General features: G+C 37.4%; 1 protein-coding gene across 3 annotated transcripts in view; it reads left to right on the forward strand.

Moving 5' to 3' along the window:
• STMN2 (stathmin 2) overlaps positions 1-20,834 on the forward strand; it is a 55,781-nt gene that overhangs the window by 15,834 nt on the left and 19,113 nt on the right. For all 3 annotated transcript variants that reach the window (XM_025393372.1, XM_025393374.1, XM_025393373.1), the window contains 2 exons: positions 10,949-11,044; positions 15,573-15,745. In XM_025393372.1, coding sequence (XP_025249157.1) covers positions 10,949-11,044; positions 15,573-15,745 — 269 coding nt within the window. The remainder of the gene's footprint in view (positions 1-10,948; positions 11,045-15,572; positions 15,746-20,834) is intronic.

Here is a 20,834-nt window from a genome sequence, read left to right on the forward strand (position 1 = left end):
CTCCAGGTAGGCTCTTAACCCCTACCCTACACTTCTTCTTCATGGGGAAGCCAACTGGGCCACTGGAAGATTCAGCAGCTACCATTTGCAGCTAAGGGACAGCCCCTCCCTGCTTAGCAACCAATGAATATGCATTTATGGAACACCAGCTAACTGCAACACACACTCGTCGGTACGAGGGAAAATACAGCAAATGTTAAAGGAGATGCCTTCCCTTGCCCTCAAGAAACTTAAGTATAGTTGCAAGGAAATGATTAGCAGCAAACAAAGCCATAGAGAAGTAAGGGCTAAGGTCTGTGAAACAAGCCTGGAAAATAACCTTGTCCTTGAAAAAAAACAAAAAGAAAGAAAGAAAGAAAAGAAACTCCAAGCCCCTTGTGATGGAAACCATTAAGTTTGCTTCACTTCTGTTTTTAGGAAAATACAAACCCAGTCTTAATGAACCTCAAGGCCACAACTACTGGAGACATTTAGGAATTGTCACCACATTCTAATCTGTATATCCTCTGTCTGGCCCTTCCTGTTATTATTTTGTAAAATTTTGAAGATCTGAGCAATGTTTAAAACCATGAATCCCACTTTTTTTTATAAGTAATATTTAGGCTGAATAAACAAGAGAAAATAGGACATAAAGGGGAGCTAACATTGTGCCTTCGTTTATAATGTATTCCCAAGTTGTGAGTTTGGTTTATCAGTAATTTATCATGCCAAATTCCAAGTCATATTTATCTATGCAGATCAAACACTTGATTCTATTTTTGCCTTAATTTTTGGAGGGGTATGTTTATGACCAAGTCATATGGTATTTTCTGTGACAGATAAAATGCACAGGTTATTCTAATCTGACTCAGCCAGTCATAGCAACATGTAGTCCTTCTCATGTCTTAAGAATGAGTATCAAGGATTCAAATGGAGTTCCAGATGGTATCCAAAAAGCTTATATTTTATGCATCACTTATTCTGTCTAACAGTAGAAAAAGAATATTTGAAGCCAAAAATAGACCTTGCATGTAGTATGTGGAAGAGTAGAAATTGCCCTGATGGTTTAACAATTTGAAATTTGAGACATTAATGGCTTTATGAAGCATTCGTCACGTCATATATAATATTTTATGCCTATCATATATATACTTATTATGAAATATAAAGAAATTATGCATTCTATCTAACTAAGACTTTGTATCCTTGACCAATATCTTTCCATTCTACCACCTCCACCCTAGCCCCTGGAAACCACCCTTCTACTCTCTGCTTCTACAAGTTCTACTTTTTTACTGAGATCACGCAGTATTTGTCTTTCTGTTCCTGGCTTATTTCACTTGACATAATGTCCTTCAGGCCCATCCGTGTTGTCACAAATGACAGAATTTCCTTCTTAAGGCTGAATAGTATTCCATTCTGTATATGTAGCACATTTTCTTAATTAATTCATCTGTTGATGGACACTCAGATTGATTCCATATCTTGGCTCTTGTGAATAATGATGCAGTGAACATAGGAGTGCAGATAATCTTTTTGACATACTGATTCCACTTTTTTGGGATATATACCCAGTAGTGGGACTGCTTAATCATCTAGTAGTTTTTTTTATTTTTTATTTTTATTTATTTATTTATTTTTTTTGAGACAGAGCCTTGCTCTGTCGCCCAGGCTGGAGTGTAGTGGTGTCATCTAGGCTCACTGCAACCTCTGCCTCCTGGGTTCAAGTGATTTTTCCTGCCTCAGCCTCCCGAGTAGTTGGGATTACAGGCACATGCCACCATGCCCAGCTAATTTTTGTAATTTTAGTAGAGACGGGGTTTCACCATGTTCACCAGGCTGGTCTCGAACTCCTGACCTCAGGTGATCCATCCACCTCAGACTCCCAAAGTGCTGCAATTACAGGCGTGAGCCACGGCACCTGGCCTAGTAGTTCTGTTTTTAATTTTTTGAGGAACCTGCATACTGCTTTGCATAATGGCTCTAGGAATTTACATTCCACCAGCAGTGCCCAAGGATTCCGTTTCTCCACATTCTGGCTAACCAATCTCCTGTCTTTTTGAGAACAGACATTTCAACAGGTGTGAGATGATATCTCACTGTGGTTTTGATTTGCATTTCCCTGATGATTAGTGATCTTGTGCCTTTTTTCATATAACTGCTGGACATTAATATGTCTTCCTTTGAGAACTGTGTATTCAGGAGAAAATAACCACTTCTCAAAGGAGTTTTATTTCAAAGTATCCAGGAAAAAAAAATTTAATGGAAAATTTATCCTAGAGTAAGTTGTCTTTTATATTTTGACCCTATTTGTAACATAAACTGGATGACAAAAAACTGGAATGCAAAGGCTTCAGGAGGATTACTTACTTGCATTGTATATTGCCTTAGGTTCTTTGCAGAAAATTATACTCATTAAAGTTCAAGGCTATGATGTGATAAAACCTGTTTCAGGAAATGAGTCTACATCGCAAATCTTGAGGAAGTAACATTTGAGTTTCAAAACAAAAAAGCAATTTTCAATGTCATATCTAGGTTAACCCAAAAGATTTATTTCACCCTATTTAGCTGCCTCTGAGATGGATGCTGAAGATAATTACACTGTGGAACAAACAGTACGATGCTTCACACTCACCTCACAGGCTCTGTTATTCCCACATACTGCCAGAGATACTCCAAAATAAAATCACTGCAACCTTTTGTGTAACATCAGGCAGTTATAAACCTTGACAGTATTATTTTCTATTTATATATAGTATATGTTATATTTTACAAGTATAAAATATAACATATTTTATAAATATAAAATAGAATATATTTATTCTATTCTCTTTGACACAAAGTGACCATAAGACATATTACTTAAGTATGACTAGCAAAATCTTGGAGCTTGTCGTTCAGGTGGAAACTCTTACCTAACTGTTCAGTTTTTGTTCACTGCACCATTTACATAAGGCAAACTAATGCCACAAACTGTGCAAAACAATGCACAGTGTTTGAATGAGTGGCTAAAATAAAACTCTAATGAATGGGGTTTGCAAAATGCAACTTTGAGGACACTGTTGAGTAAATGCTACACACTGCACATTTTACAAAATTTCGTTGAAGAACACGTGGATATTCTTTTTTTTTTTTTTTTTTTTTTTTTTGAGGCGGAGTCTCGCTCTGTCACCCAGGCTGGAGTGCAGTGGCGCGATCTCGGCTCACTGCAAGCTCCGCCTCCCGGGTTCCCGCCATTCTCCTGCCTCAGCCTCCCGAGTAGCTGGGACTACAGGCGCCGCCACCACGCCCGGCTAATTTTTTTTGTATTTTTAGTAGAGACGGGGTTTCACTGTGTTAGCCAGGATAGTCTCGATCTCCTGACCTCGTGATCCGCCCGTCTCGGCCTCCCAAAGTGCTGGGATTACAGGCTTGAGCCACCGCGCCCGGCCAGAACACGTGGATATTCTTTTTCGGATTATGGAGGAAAGCAAAATTTCAGCTCCTACATGCAGCTTTTGTGGCCTTTGTCTGAAATAGTTATCTTCCATTAATTATTCAGATATCATTCATTTCCTAAGACAATATTTAGGGAGACTGCCTTAAGTACAATTTGTCCACTACCCAGATAAGAATTCTTTTTGGTGGAACGTTGATAAATATTACTTGGCAGTAACACCAAGTTAAAATATTTGTTTCACAGTTGATGTTAATAACTATTATACATAAAGTGAATTTTACAAGGCATACTCAGATCTAAAACAGCAATATGGAGGCTCTTCAAATCCACTGAAACCTTATACCAGCCTACGGAAGTAAGGTTTTTATGCAAATTCTTCAAGAAATATGCTCTGAACTTTTAATTCCTTAGATTGATAAAGGAATTAAATCATGATATAACTAATAGGTTTGTGGCACATATTGCTGCTGCTTAATCTGACTCCGTGTCTTCCCACTGTTCTATATAAATTAGATATTTCATTATCTGAAAACAGTCAACCCCATCCCATGGTGATAGCTCTAGGACTCCTTTTCAGTTCATTAAATCTGTATTCTCAGTCTCCCAACTTCTGGTTAATTCAAGCAGAAAAGTCAACTAGCCCATGAACTGAAATAGTGTCATCTGAATATTTTTTTATTTTGCAGTGTGATAAAAGTCTCACACTTTTTATTTCTAAAAGTTTCTGCTTTCATTGAGAGCATAATAGGCAATCCACCCTTATGTAGTCTTATATACAAAGTCATAGTCAGGCTAAATTCAAACACCCATGTGAGATAGAAGCCAAGGTTTATTTTCTGGAGAAAAGCCACACATTACAACAAAGTGAACAATGAAGCCAGCATCCTTATCACTGGTGACCAAAACATTTGTGACTCTGGGCATTGGCCCCACAAATGCAATAATCATTCTGCATAGGAAGTAAGTTTTGCTAATTAAAAATGGATCTAATGTATTTTCTACTGTTCAGCCAAGAATTAAAAAGTAATAGTGAGAAATTTAAATCACTTGGGGGCTACATTGAGCCATTTTGGAGAAACAGTTCAGAGAATGTCATGGCAGCCTCAAATTGCTGCTCAGGAGCAGCCCAGCTCAGAAGATTGCAGGAAGGGAAGAGCATAGTCATTCTTACGTGAGAACTGTCCTTAACCAGATGAACAGACTCTCCATTTTTCACCCTGGCTTTGTCTCATTTAAGTCCCAACCAATCTACCTATTATTTTAGGTTTTACTATCTGGTAGTATTTAGGGGCTTGGCGGGGGGAGGAAACCCTCAATACTCAGAATTACACTTGGTGATAAAAATCTTGACACATAAACAGAATAAAGGGCTTTCATTACTCCTTTAAACCACAATGTCATTCGGTCTCCAAAAAGGACTGTAAGAATTTCTTTCATCAGGGGAAAGAAAAAAAGGACAAGAGCCTGCATGATGTAGCGGAACTCTCATTAAACACAGCAGGAGCTTTAACTGGAATCCAGGGTAAGGTGAGGTACCAGGTTAGAACAATTTACTGCTTCTATTACAATTTTGATCACAAGGACTGAGTCATGTCATCTAGTTTCTTTTCCTTGTCACTATCACTGGTGCCAAGAATACATGAAATTGAAATTTAAGAGCCTCATATGTTTCTGTATAACCCAGTGATGGGTTGTACTGCTTTGACCTTCTTAAATGTCCCTTTATTTGATTTGATATCTATTCCCATAGAAAAACTATAATGCTTTGCTCGGTCAAAATATTAATATTTCAAAACCTCCCTGGCTTAGAAAACCATAATTTCTGTAGAGAGAGACGGGTAGAATGTGGACTGAATCTAATTTTATTCTAAAGCAATTAGCATTACATCATCATAGCAGAAATATCTAGAATATTACCTCATGTCAGTGATCTTCTGAGATGTTAAAAAGGAGTATTTAAAAATCTGAGTTATTTCTTTTTCTTTTTAAATGTTACATCATTAATTACATATTCATCAGCCAAAATATTTTATGCTCCGAATTTGAGCCGATATAATATGTAAGAAGTGTTCAAAATGAAATTATTGGCTGGGCGCGATAGCTCATGCCTGTAATCCCAGCACTTGGGGAGGCCGAGGCAGGCGGATCATGAGGTCAGGAGATCGAGACCATCCTGGCTAACACGGTGAAACCCCGTCTCTACTAAAAAATACAAAAAATTATCTGTGCATGGTGGTGGGCGACTGTAGTCCCAGCTACTCAGGAGGCTGAGGCAGGAGAATGGTGTGAACCCGGCAGGCGGAGTTTGCAGTGAGCCGAGATCGTGCCACTGCACTCCAGCCTGGGCATCTCAAAAAAAAAAAAAAGAAAAAGAAAAGAAATTATTTTAGTCTATTTTGTCTTTTAAAAAGAATATCACAGGGATGGACCTCCCAAAAGGATTTTTAAAAGGGATTACATATCTGACTTTTAAAAAAAAAATCTGACCTTGAGTTATAGTGCCCCAAAGTAAGCAAACTTCCAAACACACACAATATGATCAGAATTGAGTTAAAATTATCATTAGGGGCTTAATTTCTGAAATTAAAAGGAAATGTTATTTCCTTATGGAAAAAAAAAGGAACCAGAAATGAACTGCAAGGTAGCTGATTTCTGTCTATGTTAAGACTTAGGTAATGGGAGAAAGAGAAAAGGGAGGACAGAGTTAGGAGAAGAGCAGGGTTTAACAATTGCAGGTGCAAGACTCAGGTGTTTTTAGAACCCATTTGCAGAGAACCCTGTTCCTCCCATTAACTGCTGCCGTTTTAAATCCTGGCACCAGCTCTGAGGACTGCAGGGTCCATAGCCAGTGCCCCACTCTACCCAGTTTAAAGACACCACTGCCTGGAAATGACAGGGGTTTTTTTTTTCCTAAGGAAAGAAGTGCTTTCTGCCACTGTATATATAAGCTGGCAAGCTTCAAATAAAGTGCTTTTGTCCTTTCTGTCTATCAGAAACCGTGCAAATCGAATTGCCGTAAAACCAAGGGCAAGAGACATCTATCCTGCATTCTTTAGCATCTGATTTTATCCTTTACTTTATCCCCAGGCACTTTTCAAAAGGAAAAAATGAGGTTGCATTTAAATTGAGTATTTAGGACTTGCCGAGAAAACCTCCCACTAGGCTAATATGATTGCAGGGAAAACAAGAGAAAGGAAAAGTGGAAAGGGAATGTGCTAACAGATCTGGGCCTCATCAGCAGAACCGTCCTGAACACAAGGCCATAGTCAGCCATCTGGTCCTGCAAACGACGTTTTCTTTATGGTCATTAAGAACACCAATGTGTCGGGACACGAACAAGTATTCCTTTCAGAGATTATGACACATTTTCTCCCAAAGTAGTATATTAATGACATTTCCAGAGCATTCTTTACTATCTTTTATATGTGATCAGGAAGTCTAATACATATCGCTACTTCTTTAACAAAACACAGCCTTAGCCAAAACTAAGGTGTCAAATAAAATTTTGCCTAGGATGAATAAACGGAAGAAATTCTGATACTGCACTATCAATTCCAAATTAAATAACAACAAAATGATAAGTGTTAAAATTCATGTTAATGGTTGTTCCCACACAAGCCGGAAAAAAAAAAATCTTTCTGAGAAGAGTCTTTCACGAGTTAATCCTACCTTTCAAAGTGTTCAGTGGCTCCAAATTCAGTTAGTTTCCTATCAGTTCTTTTTTCATTAAGTCTCTTCCCTTTTTTTTTCTCTTTGCACTATTTCCCTTAGCCAGGTACATAACCTGATGTGCCTTATTCATTTGTGTCTTAAGTTTGTTTCCTGATGACATACCTTTCCAGCAATGCCATCTGGGGAGTTTGGGCAACTGTACCACGTTAGGAGGAAACCCTTCTTCACAGAGAGTGTGCCTTTGCTTCAGGGAAGCAGTCAGGATTTGCTTGGACTGTGGTTGCAGCTCGCTTTTAAGGATCTCCCTAGAATGCAAGCAACTCATCAATGAGAATCTGTGCCGTGGCTGTCACTGGGTAGCGTCATGCTATGTGGAGTCATAGCCTTTGATACAAATAACAGTAAAGATAAGAATGCTATTAAAGGAATCACCCACAGAGGTTAACTGGGTTTTGTCTCCAGACCACCTTGAACAAGAAAGAACATTTTTATCAGTCATTTTCTTAGTTTTAGCTGCTAAAACAAAGTACCATAGACTAGGTGGCTTATAAACAACAGAAATTTATTTTTCACAGCTTTGGAGACTGGAAGTCTGCAATCAGGCTACCAGAATGATCAGATTCTAGTTAGGGCCCACTTTGGGTTTGCAGACTGCCAATTTCTAGTTGCATTTTCATGTGGCAAAAAGAGATTGAGCTAGCTCTCTGGTCTTCTTATAAGGACACTAATCCCATTCATGAAAGCTTCACCTTCATAACCTAATTACTCTCCAAAGACCCCACCTCCAAATACCATCTCATTGGGAATTAGATTTCAAATACAAATTTTGGGGGGACACAAATATTCAGTCCATAATAGTAATGGTTATTCATTACACATAGGGCTCTAAATGTGCTGGCTCCTGACAATTTTTACTCTAAACTCTCTTTATTAGCTTGTCAAGCATAATTAGGGCAGTGGCCTTAGTGAAAATTATTGAATTTCATTTCCTAAGGACAGATATTGAGGAGTTTTTCTTCACTAAAAATTCATGTTCTGCTACAGCTTTCATCTGTTCCTATTTTGTGAGATGGAAAATCTTTTATTTTATTTTTATGTTTGGATTGACCCTTCTTAATAAAGTCAGCATGTAATATGCTTCATATGCTTCTAATATGTGCTTAATTTTGCAAAATGTTTTGGATACCAGATTGCATTTCTCTTCCAAAAAAGGTACCAGCCTACAAAACCTTGCTGTTATTGTTTTGAATTAGTTCATGGAATTAAATGTATTAAATCACCAAATGTTTTATCCTCTGGCAGAAATTATGATTCTCACTGAACATCCATATGAATCTGGATCTGGCTGGGCCTTTATTAAGTGACACAATTTCACTAACTGAATAAACAAATGATACAAAGAAATTTGGTTTAGCCTTCTAAAATTCCAATGGTGTTCAATAAAGTATCTCAGAATGGGTGTTCCAGGACTTTTATGGCACAAGACAAAATGTATTGCTTATTTTAAGAAAATAAGCTAAATAATGAGGAGATTCTTTTAGCAGATCCTCAGGATGTGTTAGGTTGAATCATAGGCAAATGATATTTGATCTTTGCACCTGTTAACACATTGAACCTCACCCTAGAAATGTAGAGCTAGAAGAAAGCCTTCTGGCAGTTTTAAAATAGATTGATTTACTGCAATTTATCCAGAAGCTTCACCGTTTTCACTGGTTACATGTGACTTTGGCCTCTGTGGAGCTATATCCTCATTTGTAAAATTGGTGGTGAGGTAGGTGGACAGTTGACTAAATAATCTCTTAGAATAATTCTAATATCTGTGGATCTAAAGCATCCAGGGGTTGAATATGTTTCTTTCTGGCCAAGGAAAGATGGACCTGTCAATAATACCCAAACTCATCTTCCGAAAATCCTCTTTCCCAAGATACCCACTCTCCCTTGGGTTATATTATCGTAATGACCAGAAGCCCCTGCCAAGAGGCAACTGTTAACCTGGGAGGTCTATATTTTAGGTCACAGCCATCTGCTTATACTTTCTCACAAGTTAGTGCACAGTATACCCATCATTTTCTTCCCTTTTCCTTAATTTATTAATTTTACTAATTGCATAATTAATAAAGATAAGAAGATTTTACCTCCTTGCCCCCACCTGGTAGTTTGCAGATACCTGGCCTGATGACAACAGACAGTGATGAGATACTCACCAAGTTTACCGGGGCAGGAGGCCTCCTAGAGGGAAAATGAGAAAATGAAATAGGGAAGGGGAGTGAAGGACTAAGGAGGTGACAATCTGGACTCTCGCAACTGCATGGCAAGATTGGCACCCAAGTTGGATTGCAAGGGAGGGAAGGAGATCCTTATCAGACGTAATCAGAGCTCAGATCCAGGGCTTTGGTGTGTGTAGAAAGAGGGAAAGACAAAGAACTTAAAACAGAGCTGCCATTTGACCCTGCAATCCTATTACTTGGTATATACCCAAAGGAAAATAAATCCTTCTACTAAAAAGACACGTGCGCTGGTATGTTCATGGCAGCACTATTCACAATAGCTAAGACACGGAATCAGCCTAGGTGCCCATCTATTTAGGTTGGATAAAGAAAATATGGTAAATATACAGCATGCAATACAACATGGCCATGAGAAAAAATAAAATCCTGTCCTTTGCTGCAACATGGATGCAGCTGGGATCCATAATCCTGAGTGAACTAACGCAGGAACAGAAAACCAAATACAGCATGTTCTCACTTATAAGTGGGAGCTAAACACTGAGCACACATGGACATAAATACGAGAACAATAAATTCTGTGGACTACTAGAGGGGAGAAGGAGAGAGGTTTGTAAAACTACCTATCAGATACTATGCTCAATACCTGACTGATGGGATCTGCACCCCAAACATCAGCATCAGTAATATTCCCATGTAAAAAGACTTCACATATACCCCTTGTATCTAACATAAAACTTGAAATAAAAAAAAAAAAAAAAGAGGCTGGGCATAGAGGCTCACACCTGTAATCCCAGTACTTTGGGTGGCCAAGGTGGGCGGATTGCTTGAGCCCAGGAATTCGAGACCAGCCTGAGAAATCTGGTAAAACTCTGTCTGTACGAAAAATACAAAAATTATCCAGGCATGGTGGAGCGCACCTGTAGTCCCAGCTACTGGGGAGACTGAGGGGGGAAGATCACTTGAGCCCAGGAAATGGAGGTTGCAGTGAGCTGAGATCACACCACTGCACTGCAGCCTGGGTGACAGAGCAACTCTGTCTCAAAGAGAAAGAGAGAGGAAAGAAAAAAGAAAAGATGGACAGATAAGAAAATGCCCTTGGAGATTAAGAGAAAGCAGCAACATAGGACCCTGGATAATGTGTTTGTTTAATAACTATCCTGATGAGTTCTCTGACTATTCCCAAATGAGTACGAGGCAATTCAGGCTGAACCAGCAGATGAGCCCTCCAGAATCTTATTTATGTACAACAGACCTGCATGCACATTTACTAGAATGAGCCCCTCTCTCTGGTAGTCATGTCTGTTTCCACTGATTCCATCTGTTTCCTCTCTCTCCCTCCTATCCTGCTAGATCTTAATTCCTTCGACCTTCCCTGTTTTTCTAAGTCCCTTTCTTTCCCTTGTTATTTAACCTGCTGTACTATGCAATTCATGTCCTCTGCAATAAGGAACATGCACTTCAGAGTTCTGTTGACATCTTGTATTCATTTATATTTAGTGAAAGAATGCAAAGGAGTCTACCTGGCAATATTCACTCTGCAGGAAGCAATAATTATTATTCAAATTAAAAGAAGCAGTAAAGGGAAATTCAGAAAAAGTGAAATATACTAATCTTCAGCTTTTCATTTCAGCCTACAAGGAAAAAATGAAGGAGCTGTCCATGCTGTCACTGATCTGCTCTTGCTTTTACCCGGAACCTCGCAACATCAACATCTATACTTACGATGGTGAGTTACCTATGATAGACATGCCCCTGCTAGCTAGATCATTAAGAAAGGTTGATATATATTTGTTTCTCACAACTCCTGATATAATCACATCAATATTTTGTAGATCTCACTATTGACTTGCTGTGTCTAGCTATTATGTCCAATTGATTACCTATTGCTCAAAACAGTTTGAATTTGGTGCTAATAACAACACATCAGTGTCGGTTAAGAAATGTGGATGGATTCTTATTAACAGCCACATACAGCATATCAGCATCCACAATATGTCTAAGGCCTTTCTTTGCAAATAATATAATAGGCTAAGACATAATTGGAGTAGATCATAATTTATAAGAAAATGCTTTATACTTAGAAAACTCAAGAGAAAGAATCAACAACCATCACTGTTTTTGCTTTATTGTTGTCTTTATATAGTTTCTATATTTGGTGTATACATGTCAACAAGCTAATGATAATAATAATAACTGACTCAATAAATAAAACTGACTTACAACTGAGGCCCTAGATAAAGAGGGTCTGAAAAGAAAAGCCTAAAGAATTAGCATGGCAATTAACATTATTGAGGTGCAACTCTTTAGGTTTGATTTATCCTGATTCATTTTGCTTACTTCGGCTCTGCCACAATCCACATGACATTGGACAAATGGATACTTGGATTATCTGAGTCTCATTTAACTCTAGCATCTTCCTCTTGAGGTTGTTGTGAGATTTAAATGGTTTAATGTAAGTCAAACACTCAAAGCCAAGCCTAGCTCATTGTATCACTCTACAATGATAGCTATCATTATCAACATCATCCTTACCTAATTGAGTCAATTTAACTAAAATATTTTATACAGTTCTATGTATCCTAGATATCCCTAAGGCATATTTTGCTAACTCTCAGGCTCACAATTATTTTTCTTTTCCACATATGTAAAGAAAGACATTAACGACAAGACAAACTGACCTTGTGGCAGTTAACCCCTTCTGTGCCTTTAAAGCCTATTCGAGGACTCAAAGGCAGTTTCCTTCCAAAGTTATTCTATCATGGCACAAAAATCATAAATGCTAGTTAACTGTTCCATAAGGAAGTGTCCTCCATGTGAAAGGAATTCTGTCTCCAAACAAAACATTCATTAGAATGCAGGGCCAATGCCTACTTTGTACAAATTCATTCGGTCAGCAAATAAATTAGACAGATCTTTATTATTTGCTAGATGTAGCTGTGACGAAGGATCCAGCTATGTTTCTTACAAGACTCTAATGTCTAACTATGGATTGTCACTGAGGATCCAGAGTTCAATATGGCGTAGTCCTCACCTTCAAAGAATTCAGGGCTTAGTAGAAGAGTCTTACATGAACGACCAGAACGTAGAACACAGAGTGGTTAGGACAAAGGAGCCAGGGCTGGTTTTTGCTCGGTTAGGGATTGAAAAACGGGGAAGAAAAAATGTGAAGTTATGTGTGAGCTGATTCTTGAAATAAGCTGTTTTTATTTGACTGTGTTCTCTCATAATCCTTTTCCACAGGCTTCTATAATTTTTATTGAGCTGTATTTAAAGTTGAAGTTGAATAGATAATTCAACAGTGCTTGTAAACTGTGCTTCCTAAAAGAGTCTGTAGAGAATTTGAAATTTCTGCAGTCTTAAACTTGACCTGATATTTCTACATTGGATAATAATGTGACTTGTTTATTACAGGCAAACATTATAACAAGAAATTATTATTATTGTTTACATTTGTAAGCACTAAGTATTTGGCTTGTGCTTTGCATTCAGCATCCTTTATCTTTTAATCTTCACAACCACTTTAGAAAGAAGGTACTCTTTTTACTTCCATCTTTTAAATGAGGAAACAAAAGCATAAAGAAGTTAATTAACTTACCTAGTGTCAAACAGCTATTAAGAGGGGCTTACTATTTGGATGCAAATATAGGCAGTTCTAATTCCAGAGCCTCTAACCTAAGCCATTTAAAACACTATCACCTTATCAAATAAGCTGTTTTTATTTGCCCATGTTATCTTATAATCCTTATCCATAGGCTTACATATTTTTTATAAAATTGTATTTAAAATTTAACTATAATCTTGGATGCCATCAGGAAAATGAAAAACATTTTTACATTTGTGAAGGAAAAAGCCCACATCATTTCCAATATACTTATTGAGTTAGTTTTATCTAGACTATCTATTAGCAGCTAAGGATCTGAGGTCAAGTCCTGCCAGTCTGGCATTTTACTTGGCCACAGCCTCTACGTGCACTAACCAGGCTGCTAAAAGAACATTAATGGGGACATAACCTGCTGGCTTGGTTGCCACAACTTTAAAAAGATATTAATAAATTAGAGAGCACTTAGAGGTTAGGAAATAATACGGTGGTAAAGATCTAGAAACAGTGTCATTCTGGGGCACTTGAAGATGTTTAGCCTGGAGGAACAACTTGAAATGGAACATAACTGTTTTCAAATACTTGAAAACTGGTGGTGCACCACAAAGAACGGCCTAATCATGGGTAGCTTCACACCTCAAACAAGGATCAGTGGGCTAAAACCAGAGAGATGGAGTTTGGTACTCAAAGAATGCTCATCTGAAATTGAGGGCTGACCAACGAGCTTCTTTTAAAAATCATTATATTTTACTAAATTGTGAGTTCTGTAATTATAAATGTCCTAGCAGGTGCTAGTTATCATCTTTTCTATTATAAATTATACTATTTTATATTATAATTTCTATTATGCAGGCTTAAAACATGAGTCTGATAATCTGCTTATCTTTAATACATAAGCCACTGATAGAAAAAAAAATGGCTAACCATTCTTCAGTTCTTTTTCTTAATTGACAAATAAAAATTGTATATATTTGTGGTGTATGGCATATTTGGAATTATGTATATATACATTAGAGAATGGCTAAGTCAAGCAAATTCATGTATGAATTACCTTACACACCTATCATTTATTTGCGATGAGAACAAAAAATCTACTCTTTCAGTGATTTTCAAGAATACAGTACATTGTTATTAACAATAGTTAGCAGGTTGTACAATAAATCTCTTGTGGCCAGGCACGGTGGCTCATGCCTATAATCCCAGCACTTTGGGAGGCCAAGGCAGGCAGATCACGAGGTCAGGAGTTCAAGACCAGCCTGATCAACATGGTGAAACCCTATCTCTACTAAAAATACAAAAATTAGCCAGGCGTGTTGGTGAGCGCCTGTAATCCCAGCTACTCAAGAGGCTTAGGCAGGAGAATTGCTTGAACCTGGGAGGCGGAGGTTGCAGTGAGCCGAGATAGCACCACTGCACTCCAGTCTGGCAACAGAGTGAGACTCTGTCTCAAAAAAAAAAAAAAAGAAGAAGAAGAAGAAGAAAAAAAAAGTATCTTGCATTTGTTCTTCCTGTTTAACTGAAATTATGTATTCTTTGACCAACATCTTCCCAGTGTCCACCCCTATCCCCTGGTAACCACAATCCTCCTCTGCTTCTCTGAGTTCAATTTTATGAACAGTCCACATGTAAGTGAGATCATATGGGATTCGTCTTTCTGTGCCTAGCTTATTTCACCTAGCATAGTGTTCTCCAGGTTCACCCATGTTATCAAAAATGACAGGATTTCCCCCAACTTTTTAAAGGCTGAATGGTATTCCATGTGTATGTGTACAAATTAGATTAGTCAATGTTGCCCCTCCCTCCTCCACCACAGTGGCTCTTTCCCTGGCTCCTAGCTCCAGCCGAGGTACACTAGAGGAGGATATTCTAAGCAACAACAACACAGGAGCAAAGACATTACAATGGGGTGTTGGCTTATTGCCCCCGTTAGACTGTAAGCATCTTGAAGACAAGGACCCCATCACAGAGTGATGCTGTCATCCCTGGAGTGGACACTGTGCATGATTGATGACTGGAAGCAATGAATATACAGAAGGGCAAGACAGAAATCAGCAGGATGCTTTGCATATCAGCAGTGACTTTGCCAAATATGCCCAACTGTTCAGGGAGTTATATTGGTTCTAACGTAGCTCCTGTGATTCCTAAGCACAGGAATGGTGATAATATATATAATGATGTATGCATATATATTCATATCTATATAATGATATCTCATTATATGTGAGAACTGGAGGACTCCGTTATTTTTCTCGTCTAACCAAAAAGTGCCTACAGCTATGATAATTTCCAAAAAAATAAATCTGTGCTGCTTGATTTTCATGCAAAGCTCATATTTATTCAAAAGGGAAATAAAGCTTAATTTAAAATCAATTTAGGCTAGGTTTTTCTAAGTATGCTTACCATTATTCAACTCCCTATAGGTATTGTCAAATTTCCCAATATTGTAAATATTCTGTTAAAATATGTCCATAGTTATACTAAAGACAGAGAGGTCTTATATGTTCTAAACAACACAGAGTAAATGCTCATAAACAGCATTTTATTCCTATCTCCCGGAATAACAACACTACTTCCAATTGCTGGAATCTCAATTATTAAAATAAACCCACGCTGCAAGCTTTATCTGCTTAACATTTCTCAAATGTTCATTTTTCAGATATGGAAGTGAAGCAAATCAACAAACGTGCCTCTGGCCAGGCTTTTGAGCTGATCTTGAAGCCACCATCTCCTATCTCAGAAGCCCCACGAACTTTAGCTTCTCCAAAGAAGAAAGACCTGTCTCTGGAGGAGATCCAGAAGAAACTGGAGGCTGCAGAGGAAAGAAGAAAGGTAACTTTTTCCCACAGATTTTCCTTCACTCTCTTCCTCCCCTGCTCCTCCCTCTCACACATGCGGGCACACACATACAGAGAACAATGACAGCTGAACCTGCGCCATCCCAACATGTATAGGTTTTCAGTAAACACAGAGCCAGGCTAGTTGGGGTAAAAACTGTAGATAATATGCTAATTTTAGGCTAGCCAAACCAGAGCTCTCAGAAACCCAAAGAGCTTCAGTGCCCTAGTGCCCCTTCCCCTATATTGAATCCCCTTATTATAAAAGCCTCCCTTCCCTAGACCATCAGGCAGACGCACTGTAGAGAAAACACAGCCCTGTCAAACTCCAGTGGTGGGGAGGGGGAGGAGTGCTGCTTCCTCCTTCTCAGGATCTGTGTCGCCCCCTGTGTCAGGCGTGGTTTTCCTTGGAATTACAAATTACCAGATCTTCCCTCCAAGATCTTTCCTGCCCGGATGCTGTTCTCTTGTTCTCTTGGCCACAGGGTGAGGGCCAAGAGCTTGCCCCTTTCCTCCTCAGAGTCCCACTGCCTGCCCTGGAAGTTGGTCCTTCCAAGATCAGGACCTTCTCTGAGAGCTTTGAATATGTTCTTTATCTTTTTCTAAGCCTTGATGATTTTTTTTTCTCTTTTTGCCATTGGTCCCTGCTTGTATTAAAGAGCTTTCCTTTTGCCAAATTTTTCATTTTCCATAATCACATGGCTAAGAAGAGCCAAGGGTATTAATATTTGAGAACATTCAGGTATCCTAGGGACTCTGTACACAGACAGAAGTTGTCTGAATGTGCCCGTTCCAACCATGTGGTTATGGTAGTTAATCCCATCAAGGTACTCTTGATCATCCAAAAATGGAATTATTTTAGGTAATTTATCTCCTACGTTGTATTTCCCATTACTTTTTATGATACAATTTTAGAATCAGGTAATCACTAAGAACATGTTCCCTGCTTTTATGATTTTTTTTTATGTTTTCTGTGATTTTATATACATTTTATATACTATGCATCTGTATAGTTTTCTGTAATAGAACACTATGCTAGGTGAAATAAGCTAGGCACAGAAAGAGGAATCCCATATGATCTCTCTCACATGTGGACTGTTCACAAAATTGAACTCAGAGAAGCAGAGTAGGATTGTGGTTACCAGGGGTTAGGGGTGGACACTGGGAAGATGTTGGTCGAAGAATACATAATTTCAGTTAAATAGGAAGAACAGTTAAATAGGAAGTTTTATGATGTTGTCTGTAAAAAGTCAGCCAACACTTTGGACACTTCTATGTTGGATAATTAAAAAGAGAATGAAGATAGTCCTTCTCCTAAAGATTGAATTCTCCAAGAGAGAATGCAGGACAAACACAGATGTGCTGTGTATAGTATATGTGCATATATACACACATATATGTACACAAATATGTGTATTATCAAATAATAAAGCTCAAACGTTAGAAATCCTTAGATTAAATTTTCTAAACAAGAAAACACTAATATTTGTAGTTGAAAAAAAAATCCTCCTATGATGTGTAACATGCTGATCTCAATTTTCACCTAAGAGTGATGTTCTCCAAATGTCTGATGAGTATTTCATATATATATATAATTACAATGATAATTGATAGAGATATCTATATTATAGATATATTATATATAGCTATCTCTATATATTATATATACCAATTATAGATATAGATATAACAATGGTAACTGGTATATATGTGATGTGTATATGTGTATATGTATACTGTAATTATATATTAATATTGTATACATATACCATAATTATATATTAATATTGGTGTGTGTATGTGTGCATGTGTATATATATATAAAATACTAGTTATCGTTGTTCTAGATTTAAAAAGCAGGAACCTGAGCTACTAACTCAACTATATATATACAGGAAGTTGCTTTAAAACATATCAGTTTTTTGTTGTTATTTATAGTTTATTCTCATAGTAAGGCTAAAATAAATTATTCAAAGTTATCAAAACTTTGCTGCCAACAGATATAAGCAATGCCTAAAACAGTGGAGAGCATGTTGCACCCAAAGTAGTTTAAGTTCTGACCCAAGCACTGGCATCTTATAGGCAATAGGTAGAGATATGAGTCATAGGTTGACATATATTGAGATGCTGTGACTTGATTAGAATACAGAGCCAGTGACCGAGGTGAAATTAAAACTCAAACCAAAATTCAACATCCTGATTTAGGATGTTGCTGGTGTTTCTAGGTAATATACTTAATTTGAAAGAAATAATTGAGGATAAAAAAAGAACTGGGATCATCAAAATTAACTAGGTGTTCTTATAAAAGTCCCTGAGGTTACTAATTAATGAATCTGATAAAGCTCCTGCACCCTGACAGCAAGAAATTATCAATGATTATACATTTAAATAATTGAATTGAACTAGAAACCAGCCACATGGTTAAAAGACATTTACAAATGTAATCATCCAGTGTTATGATGCCCAGAAAAAAAGTATTCCTTGGAACACTTTAAAAGCCATATTCCATCACCTTTCCAGTTATTTGTTAAAAATTTTGTAATGCAAAAATCACCATACAGATTATGTCCTAGTGGTCGAGTTTTATTTTTATCTTTTTATTTTTTGTTGTTAATGGTAGAGTTTTAATTAAAAGAAAATACAACTAATTAGCAGAAAGTGCCAACTTTAAAAAATCACTTATTGATTTTACTCTTTTGGGTTATACTGACTTAATTAGCACTAATTTAAAGAGCTATTAATTCTCTTTTAAGAGTCTTTAGCAAGTGCATATATCTCCGTAATTATGCTAGTAAGGACATGCCTATAACCAAAACCCAACTCAACTAGTTAAAACAAAAAGCAAATATGGAACCAAAAAGTCTAGGAGTGGCAACAGCATTAGGAACAGCTGGATCCAGGGATCACAGTATTATCAGAAAATTTTCTTTTAATGCCTGTCATCTCTTCCTGCATTTAATTGGTTTCATTACCAAGAAAGTTAAATTTCAATAATCAGTTCCAAATTATTTTTCTCGCAACTTAGTGACTCTGGCAGAAACAGAACTTCTTTTTCCCAATATTTAACGAAAGTCCTGAAATTGAGTTTCAATGGCCTGACCTGGATCACATGTCCAACCTAGAATCAATCATTGTGGCCAAGAGGATGTAGTAGTTTGATTTGCTGGCCTGAATCACATGCCCACCACTGACCTGCAAAGGAGTTTAACTAAGATCTCTGGGGTAAGAATTGTGGAGGGTAGTTCCCCAGAAGAAAATCGAGGTGTTCTCCCAAGAGGAAGGGGTAATGGATCTTAAGTAAATAAAACTATAGATGTCTACATTTTCTATCTATAAATGTTTAGTGTTCCTATAACAAGTAGAATAATTATTTAGTTCATACACTATTCAATTTACAACACTCTTCTGTTGCCCTGCTACAGTTATTTTCTTATAGATGGAATGAAAACTATCAATCTAGGCAGCTCTGTGAAACAGTACTGTCCAAGGAATATAATGTGAGCCAGGCCGGGTGTGGTGGCTCATGGCTATAATCCCAGCACTTTGGGACGCCGAGGCAGGTGGATCATCTGAGGTCAGGAGTTCAAGACCAACCTGGCCAAAATGGCGAAACCCCACCTGTACTAAAAATACAAAAATTCACTGAGCATGGTGGCGGGCACGTGTAATCCCAGCTACTGGGGAGGCTGAGGCAGAAGAATTGCTTGAACCCAGGAGGTGGAGGTTGCAGTGAGCAGAGATAGTGCCATTGCACTCCAGCCTGGATGACAGAGCAAGACTCCATCTCAAAAAAAAAGGAAAGAAAGAAATATAATGTAAGCCATATGTGTATTTTTAAATTTTCTGCAAGCCACATTTTTAAAATAAATGTGAAATGAATTTTAATAAAATATTCTTCACCCAATATGTTCAAAACATTATTTCAATATGCATATAATCAATATAGAAGTATTAATGAGCTGTTTCACATTCTTTTATCATACTAAGTATTTGAAACCCAGTGTGTATTTTACATTTACAACTCTTTTCACTTCATGTTAGATATATTCCCAGTGTCTAGTAGCCAAAGGCAGCCAGTAGCAAATACAGATATTAAAACAGAAAACATCTAGGGAATAATGGGGAAACTTTAGGCCTAAGTTTTTAAAACCAATACCAGATAATTATTCAGATTCAACTTTACTTTTACATATATATATATATTCTTTAAAAATTACATTGATACGGGAACTCAGAAAGTTCAAAATACATTTCCATTCTATGGCTTTAATCTTTACATTGTCAGAGCTAATGCAAGTGTGAAGTTTAGGATGCACTGTAAGTAATAGGATCTTCTAAATCTCACGCCCTCTTGTTCAGCTACCTACTCTATTTCTATTTCAGTTCCTCACTGTGGGGAGGGGACTTCTCTGAACCTGGGTTTCATCTCTTACTCTCTTTCATGGTAACCAAGTTTTCCTTTGTAGCACCTAGCACAATTAGTAAGTAATTAGTATTTATTGGCATATTAGTATTTATATGCATACGTATTTATTTAACACTATGTCTCCCACTAGATTATAAACTCCATGAAGATAGAACTTGTCTTTTGTTTAATAGTGCTTGGCAATAGTTAGTACTACAAAAAATATTTTTCTTTCTTATTCAACTCCTGTTAGCCATTGCCTGAGTACTACAAATGTTTTTAAGTGAATAAATAAATAATAACTTACAGGGCCAAATGTGAAAGTGGCAATATATAGCTTGTTTTGATTTTTTATTCCATCCTCCCATCCTAAAACAATTACAGGCACTAAGTTTCCAAATGACATCTGAAACAGTACTAAGGAATTCCCAGTCTGGGCAAAATCACTCAGTCAACAAATATTTATCAAGCACTTACTATTTGGTAGGCCCCGTTCTAGGCACAGGGGATACTCATCAACCTTACATTCGAGTGGGGGAGAAAGAGCTAATAAATACATACGCAGCATATTAGATGACACAAAATTAGCAGGACAAAGAGAACTGGGGGTGTGGGGGTGAAAGAAGCTATAATATATAATTATTACTATATATAATAATATAATTATTGGATAGTCAGA

Source organism: Theropithecus gelada, chromosome 8 (genome assembly GCF_003255815.1).
Source record: "Theropithecus gelada isolate Dixy chromosome 8, Tgel_1.0, whole genome shotgun sequence".
Lineage (NCBI taxonomy): Eukaryota > Metazoa > Chordata > Mammalia > Primates > Cercopithecidae > Theropithecus > Theropithecus gelada.